Genomic DNA, 7854 nt, shown 5'->3' on the forward strand with positions numbered 1-7854 from the left:
ATGCTGGGAAACCCCGGGAAGCGCCGGTGAAGGGGGGACGAGACTCCCGGGGCTGGTTGTGAGAGGAGTCGGGGCCTGGGGCTGAGGGGAGAGACCCCCGGGCCTGAGGGTGGAAGGAGAGAGCCCCGGGATTGGAGTGAGGGGAGAGAGCCCCGGGGATTGGAGTGAGGGGAGAGAGCCCCGGGTGAGGGAAGGTGGCACAGGGACTGCTGGGGTGACACGGGGCCTGTCACAGTCAGCGCTGGCATGGCACAGGGGCTCTCAGGGTGGCACAGGGGCGCCGTGCCAGCACGTGAAGCTGGCGCTGGGCTGCCGGGCCGAGGCCACGCCGCTGCCGCTCAAGAGCTCGGTGCTGGGCGCCGTGCGGGCGCCCGCCGAGGCCAAGCGGAGCCTGTGGGAGCTGGCGGCCGAGCCCACGGGGCCGCTGGTGCAGAGGGTCACCAAGAGCGTGCTGGTGGTCAAGTGCCAGGCCAGCCAGAGGCACAGCCTGGGCTACCTGCACGCCAGCTTCGGGCGGCGGCGCTTCTCCTGCGCCTGCCGCGCGCCCGGGCACGGCCGCGCCGAGGGGGAGCGCGAGGAGGACGAGGAGGAGGAGGAGGAGGGGGAGGAAGAGGAGGAAGAGTCGCCCCCCGCGCGCTGCGTCCACTTCCTGGCCTGCATCTGCGCCTTCGCCAGCGACGAGAGCCTGGCCCGGGAGTTCTCCGAGTTCCTCGCCTCCGACGGCAGCGGTGGGAGCGGGCAGGGGTGGGGGGCACCCTAAAAACCTGCCTGGGCTCTCCCAGCGGCCGTTCCCTGGGCCCAGATGGCTCCAGACCATCCCGTGGGTCCCAAATCCCCTGGGCTTGGCTTTGTGCTGCCCCGTCCTGCTGTGGGCACGGAGATCCCACTGGGCTGGGGGGCCTTTTCCAGGGCTGGGAACTCTGAACCCCTTCCCAGAGCAGACTCTGGGGTTCATTCCCCAAATCCCCTCCCACAGCTGGAATATCTGGGGTTCATTCCCCAAATCCCACAGCAGGAATATCTGGGGTTCATTCCCCCCAAATCCCCTCCCACAGCAGGAATATCTGGGTGGCAGTGGGTGACACTTGGGTGGCAGTGGGTGACAGTGGGTGACACTTGGGTGGCAGTGGGTGGCAGTGGGTGACAATGCCTCCCTCAGGCCCGCAGGTGCCCGGGCCCCTCCTGGCTCCAGACCCAGCTCATCCCAGCCCCAGGAGGAGCAGCCTGAGGAAGCTGCCCGTCGTCTCTTCCTCACCTTCCTCATCCTCTTCCTCGCTGAAGAGGCACGGTGAGCCCTGGGGCACTGCCAGCTGGGGGTGGGCACGGCTTGATGGGGATTTGGGGAAGGAATTCCTGGTTTGAGGGTGGGGAGGGCTGGGATGGGATTCCCAGAGGAGCTGGGGCTGCCGTGGATCTCTGGCAGTGCCCAAGGCCAGGCTGGAGCCCCTGGGACAGTGGGAGGTGGGTGGCAGTGGGTGACACTTGGGTGGCAGTGGGTGGCAGTGGGTGACAGTTGGGTGGCAGTGGGTGACACTTGGGTGGCAGTGGGTGACAATGCCTCCCTCAGGCCCGCAGGTGCCCGGGCCCCTCCTGGCTCCAGACCCAGCTCATCCCAGCCCCAGGAGGAGCAGCCTGAGGAAGCTGCCCGTCGTCTCTTCCTCACCTTCCTCATCCTCCTCCTCGCTGAAGAGGCACGGTGAGCCCTGGGGCACTGCCAGCTCGGGGTGGGCACGGCTTGATGGGGATTTGGGGAAGGAATTCCTGGTTTGAGGGTGGGGAGGGGCTGGGATGGGATTCCCAGAGGAGCTGGGGCTGCCCTGGATCCCTGGCAGTGCCCAAGGCCAGGCTGGAGCCCCTGGGACAGTGGGAGCTGTGGGACCCATGGTGGCACTGGGTGGGCTTTGGGGGCCCTCCAACATAATCCATTCCAGGATTCCATGGGCAGGTTTAGGTGGGCTTTTGGGAAGGAATTCCTGGCTGTAAGGGTGGAGAGGGGCTGGGATGGAATTCCCAGAGGAGCTGGGATCCCTGGGGGTGTCCAAGGCCAGGCTGGACGGGGCTTGGAGCACCCTGGGACAGTGGGAGGTGTGGGAGCCATGGTGGGACCAGGTGAGCTTTGGGGTCTCCTCCAACTCCAGCCATTGCAGGATTCCGTGTGCTCTGGGGGTGATGTCTGGGGCACGGTGATGTTCCAATGTCCCTTCCCTGTCCCCTCAGGCTGTCCCCAGGCGCTGGATGAGTCCCAGGTGTCCCTGTCCTTCCAGGAGTGGCTGGGCAGTGTCACAGAGCGCATCCACCAGACCATGCACTACCAGTTCGAGGGTGAGAGTTTGGGACCCCCAGCCCCCTCCCAGTGACCCCAAAACAGCGTCAGCCTCCAAATCCCAACCATTCCCCTGGGAACTCCCCCAGTGCTGACCCCCCGAGCCACGGGGACACTTTGGGGTGACGATTTGTGCCCCCCAGCCCCTCGCTGAGCCCGCTGTGCCCTGCAGGCCGCCCGGAGCCGCTGGTTTTCCACATCCCCCAGGCGTTCTTCGAGGCGCTCCAGCAGCGCATCTCCAGCGGCAGCGGCAAGAAGAGGCTGCCCAACTCCACCACGGGTGAGGAAAAAGGGGAAAACACCCCAAAAAACCAAGGGAAAAGCCTGCTGGGAGCTGTGTGGGGGGAGGAGGAGGAGCACGGAGAGGATTCCCGGGTTTTTTGTGGGTGCTGGGGAGGGGGAGATGGAAAACGGGAGGGAGGAGGGGGAAAATAAAGGGGGAAAATAAAGGGGAAAGATGGGGGGAAATAAAAGAGGGGAAGAGGTGGGGGAAAATAAAGGGGGGAAAAATAAAGGAAGGGTGGAAAAATAAAGGGGGGAAAAAAGGGGTGGAAAAGTAAAGGGGGGAAAGGGGGATGGCAGATTAAACGGGGGAAGGAGGTGGGAAAAAAATAAACGGGGAAAAAAGGGGTGTAAAAATGAAGAGGGGGAAACAGAGCTGGAAAAATAAAGAGGGGGAAGGTAAAGGGGGAAGAGGCGGGGGGGAAATAAAGGGGGACAAAAGGGGTGGAAGGAGAGGAAAAGCAAAGAGGGCTGATAAAACCAAGAGGGACAGTAAAAGAGGGGGGAGGATCAAAGGGGCCGGAGCCCCCCGAGCCCCCCCCCCGGCCCCCCCACCCCCCCCCCCCGGCCTTGGGCCGCTGTCCCCGCGCTGTCCCCGCGCTGTCCCCCGGTCCCTTCAGCTGCGCCTCGCCCCGCCCGCTCGTGGCTTCTCGCTGTCCCCGCTGTCCCCCCCGGGAGAGGCGGGGAGGGGGCAGCACGGAGGAGGAGGAGGAGGAGGAGGAGGAGCGCGCAGAGGGAGGCGGGGGGGGGCAGGAAACCCTCCTGGAAGTATGAAGGAGATGGTGGGAGGCTGCTGTGTGTGTTCCGACGAGCGCGGCTGGGCGGAGAACCCGCTCGTCTACTGCGACGGCCACGGCTGCAATGTGGCCGTGCACCAAGGTGAGCCCGGCACGGCCCCCCCGAGCCCCTCCCCGAGCCCCCCCCGACCCCTCCCCGCAGCCTTCGTGCGCAGGGACGCGCTGCCCCTGGGCACCTTCTCCAAGTACACCTGGCACATCACCAACGTCCTGCAGGTGAAGCAGATCTTCGACACGCCCGAGGTAAGGCCGGGACCCCCCGCCCCGGACCCCCCCGGCCCCGCGGGGCCGGCCCTGAGCGCTGCCCGGCCCGCAGGTGCCGCTGGAGATCACCCGGAGCTTCGTGCAGAACCGCGACGGCTCCTACGAGCCCTTCCGCAGCCCCCGCGTGGAGGTGGAGAGCCTGCCCGAGGGGCTGGGCCCCCACGAGAAACAGCCCCCGCTGCGGCCCCTGGAGCTGCAGACCTTCCTCAAAGTCGGTGAGGCACGGGGGGGCGCGGGGGGAGCCCAGAACTGCCCCGGGAAGGGGCAGCATGGGACCCCAAAAGAGCCCCGGGAGGGGAAGGGTGGGACCCCAAAACTGCCCTGGAAAGGGGCAGCATGGGACCCCCAAAAGAGCCCCGGGAAGGGCAGGGTGAGACCCCAAAACAGCCCCGGGAGGGGAAGGGTGGGACCCCAAAACTGCCCCAGGAAGGGCAGGGTGAGACCCCAAAACAGCTCCATGAGGGGCACAGCATGACCCCAAAACAACCCCAGAAAAGGCAAGGTGAGACCCCAAAACTGCCCCGGGAAGGGCAGGGTGGGACCCCAAAACTGCCCCGGGAGGGGCACAGCATGACCCCAAAACAGCCCCAGAAAGGGCAGGGTGGGACCCCAAAACCCTCCTGGGAGGTCCCAACCCTCCATAGGATTGGGGGGACACAAACACCCCTGGGGGTGCAAGGGAGGATGGGGAGGGAAAGGGGGGAAAACCTGGGGGACCCCCAGAATGGGGGGGAAACCTGGGAGACCCCAAAAGTGGGAGTGGGGAACCTGGGAGACCCCCAAAATGGGGTGGTGGGGGTGGAGTGGGGCACTTGGGAGACCCCCAAAATGGGGGAGTAAGGGGGAAGGGGGCTGGGAGAGCCCCAAAAGGCTCCCAGTAGGCACCAAGGAGCTCCCAGTTGCTCCCAGTAAGCGCTCACGCGGCACCCAGTTGGCTTCGGGAGTCCCCAGGACCCCCAGTGCCCCCCGGTGTATTCCCAGTCCCCCCAGTACATTCCCAGTCCCCCCAGTACATTCCCAGTGCCCCCCATTCCCCCCCGCGCTGACCTCCCGCCGCCAGGGGGCGCTGCTGCCTCCCTCACAGCCAAGATGGCGGCGGCCGCGCGCGCGCTGATGGTGAGGGGAGAGCGGGGACTGGGGGAAAAACACCGGGAATGGGGGAACAACACCGGGAACGGGGGAACAACACCGGGAACGGGGACACTGAGGGTGGGGGTGACAAGGGACACCGGGTTTGGGGACACCGGGGGCGCGCGCACTGAGCGTGGGGGGCTCTGGGGGAGAGGCCAAGGGCTGCGGTGACACTGGGGACAGGTCACAGCTGTGCGGTCACACCAGCGCTGTCCCCACTGCGGGGACACCGGCGCTGCTCCTGGGGACACCCTGGCTGTGCTGGGACCGGGATGTCCCGTGCCAGCTGTGCCCGGCCCTGCGGACCGGGATGTCCCGAGCCAGCTGTGCCCGACCCCGGACCGGGATGTCCCGTGCCAGCTGTGCCCAGCCCGGGGACCGGGATGTCCCGTGCCAGCTGTGCCCGGCCCCGGGACCGGGATGTCCCGAGCCAGCTGTGCCCAGCCCGGGGACCGGGATGTCCCGTGCCAGCTGTGCCCGGCCCCGGGACCGGGATGTCCCGAGCCAGCTGTGCCCGGCCCCGGGACCGGGAAGGTCCGTGCCCGCTGTGCCCGGCCCCGGGGCCCCGATGCGGGACCGGGATGTCCCGTGCCAGCTGTGCCCGGCCCCGGGACCGGGATGTCCCGTGCCAGCTGTGCCCAGCCCTGTCACTGTGCAGGTCCTTCCCCGTGCCCTCCGTGTCCCCAGCGCCACCCGGCAGTTCCACAGCAGCCCCGTGTGCCTCAAGGTGAGCCCTCGGGCACCCCGCGGCCGTGTCCCCCTGTCCCCGGTGTCCCTGTGTCCCCTGACCCTGCTGTCCCCTGTTCTCATGTCCCCTGTCACTCTGTCCCCTGTCCCCGGTGTCCCTGTGTCCCCTGACCCTGCTGTCCCCTGTCCCCCATCCCTCTGTCCCCTGATGCGCTGTCCCCTGACCCCACTATCCCCTGACTCCACTATCCCATGTCCCCTGACCCTGCTGTCCCCGTGTCCCCCTGTCCTCCTGTCCCTGTCCCGTGTCCCTATCCCCTGTCCCCCTGTCCCCCTGTCCCCTGTCCCTGTCCCCTGACGTGCTGTCTCCCTGTGTCCCCCTGTCCCCTGACCCTGCTGTCCCCTGACCCTGCTGTCCCCTGTCCCGTGTCCCTGTCCCCTGACCCTGCTGTCCCCTGTCCCTGTGTCCCCTGTCCCCATGTCCCTGTCCCTGTGTCCCCCTGTCCCCTGTCCGTGTCCCTGTCCCCTGACGCGCTGTCCCCGCAGGCGCGGGCGGCGCGGGTGCGCGCAGGCAAGGGTGACAAGATGGTGACGTACGAGCAGGCGCACGCCCCGCAGCACATCGGGCACCGCAAGGGCTGGCTGTCCCTGCACACCGGTGAGTGACACGGGACGGGGCACCCAGTGCCACCTCTGTGTCCCCAGGGAACCTGCGTGGCGAGGCAGGCACGGCACAGCGGGGGGTCAGCAATGCCACCTGTGTGTCCCCAGGGAACCTGCGCGGCGAGGCAGGCATGGCATAGTGAGGGGTCAGTCAGTGTGACCAGTGTCACCTGTTTGTCACTCAGTGCCACCCGTGTCCCCAGGTAACCTGTGTGGTGAGGCGGGTCTGGCACAGCGGGGGGTCACTTAGTGTCACCACTGCCACCTCTGTGTCCCCTGGTAACCTGCACAGTGAGGCAGGTCTGGCAGAATGAGGGGTCACTCAGTGCCACCCGTGCCACCTGTGTGTCACTCAGTGTCACCAGTGTCACCCGTGTGTCACTCAGTGCCACCTGTGCCACCTGTGTGTCCCCAGGTAACCTGTGTGACGAGGCAGGTCTGGCACAGCGGGTGGTCACTCAGTGCCACCTGTGCCACCTGTGTGTCACTCAGTGCCACCCGTGCCACCTGTGTGTCACTCAGTGCCACCCGTGCCACCTGTGTGTCACTCAGTGCCACCCGTGTCCCCAGGTAACCTGCACAGCAAGGCAGGCACAGCACAGTGGGTGGTCAGTCAGTGTCACCAGTGCCACCTGTGTGTCCCCAGGTAACCTGCGTGGCGAGGCAGGCACGGCACAGTGGGTGGTCACTCAGTGTCACCAGTGCCACCTGTGTGTCACTCAGTGCCACCTCTGTCCCCAGCTAACCTGCACAGTGAGGCAGGTCTGGCACAGTGAGGGGTCACTCAGTGCCAGCAATGCCACCTGTGTGTCACTCAGTGCCACCTCTGTCCCCAGCTAACCTGCACAGTGAGGCAGGTCTGGCACAGTGGGTGGTCACTCAGTGCCACTGGTGCCACCTGTGTGTCCCCAGGTAGCCTGTGTGGCGAGGTGGGCGCAGCGCAGTGGGTGGTCACTCAGTGTCACCAGTGCCACCTGTGTGTCCCCAGGTAACCTGTGTGGCAAGGCAGGCACGGCACAGTGGGTGGTCACTCAGTGTGACCAGTGCCACCTGTGTGTCCCCAGGTAACCTGCACAGTGAGGCAGATCTGGCACAGTGGGTGATCACTCAGTGTCACCTGTGCCACCCATGTGTCACTCAGTGCCACCCGTGCCACCTGTGTGTCCCCAGGTAACCTGCACGACAAGGCAGGCATGGCACAGTGAGGGGTCACTCAGTGCCACCCGTGCCACCCGTGTGTCACTCAGTGCCACCTGTGCCACCCGTGTGTCACTCAGTGTCACCCGTGCCACCTGTGTGTCACTCAATGTCACCAGTGCCACCTGTGTGTCACTCAGTGCCACCCGTGCCACCTGTGTGTCCCCAGGTAACCTGCACAGTGAGGCAGGTCTGGCACAATGAGTGGTCACCCAGCTAACCTGCACAGTGAGGCAGGTCACTCAGTGCCACCCGTGCCACCTGTGTGTCCCCAGGTAACCTGCGTGGCGAGGCAGGAGGCAGGTCTGGCACAATGAGTGGTCACTCAGTGTCACCAGTGCCACCCATGTGTCACTCAGTGCCACCCGTGCCACCTGTGTGTCCCCAGGTAACCTGAGCGGCGAGGCAGGTCTGGCACAGTGGGTGGTCACTCAGTGTCACCCGTGCCACCCGTGTGTCACTCAGTGCCACCTGTGCCACCCGTGTGTCACTCAGTGCCACCTGTGTGTC

At 66.3% G+C, this 7854-nt stretch overlaps 2 protein-coding genes across 2 annotated transcripts in view; both read left to right on the plus strand.

The window, feature by feature from the left end:
* On the plus strand, positions 1–4712 carry CUNH2orf42 (chromosome unknown C2orf42 homolog). The gene is made up of 8 exons (XM_041404649.1): positions 1–26; positions 256–728; positions 1160–1288; positions 2218–2322; positions 2496–2603; positions 3545–3645; positions 3719–3886; positions 4677–4712. The coding sequence occupies exons 1-8, from the start codon at positions 1–3 to the stop codon at positions 4710–4712; spliced, it is 1146 nt and encodes a 381-aa protein (XP_041260583.1).
* A 22-nt stretch (positions 4713–4734) lies between these two features.
* MRPS24 (mitochondrial ribosomal protein S24) overlaps positions 4735–7854 on the plus strand; it is a 4295-nt gene continuing 1175 nt past the window's right edge. Inside the window, exons 1-3 of the mRNA XM_041404650.1 lie at positions 4735–4782; positions 5456–5524; positions 6031–6142. Of these exons, the coding sequence (XP_041260584.1) occupies positions 4756–4782; positions 5456–5524; positions 6031–6142 (208 nt within the window). The 5' untranslated portion in view covers positions 4735–4755. The remainder of the gene's footprint in view (positions 4783–5455; positions 5525–6030; positions 6143–7854) is intronic.

The sequence above is a fragment of the Onychostruthus taczanowskii genome, unplaced genomic scaffold (assembly GCF_017590055.1).
Source record: "Onychostruthus taczanowskii isolate IOZ18803 unplaced genomic scaffold, ASM1759005v1 scaffold217, whole genome shotgun sequence".
Taxonomy (NCBI): Eukaryota; Metazoa; Chordata; class Aves; order Passeriformes; family Passeridae; genus Onychostruthus; species Onychostruthus taczanowskii.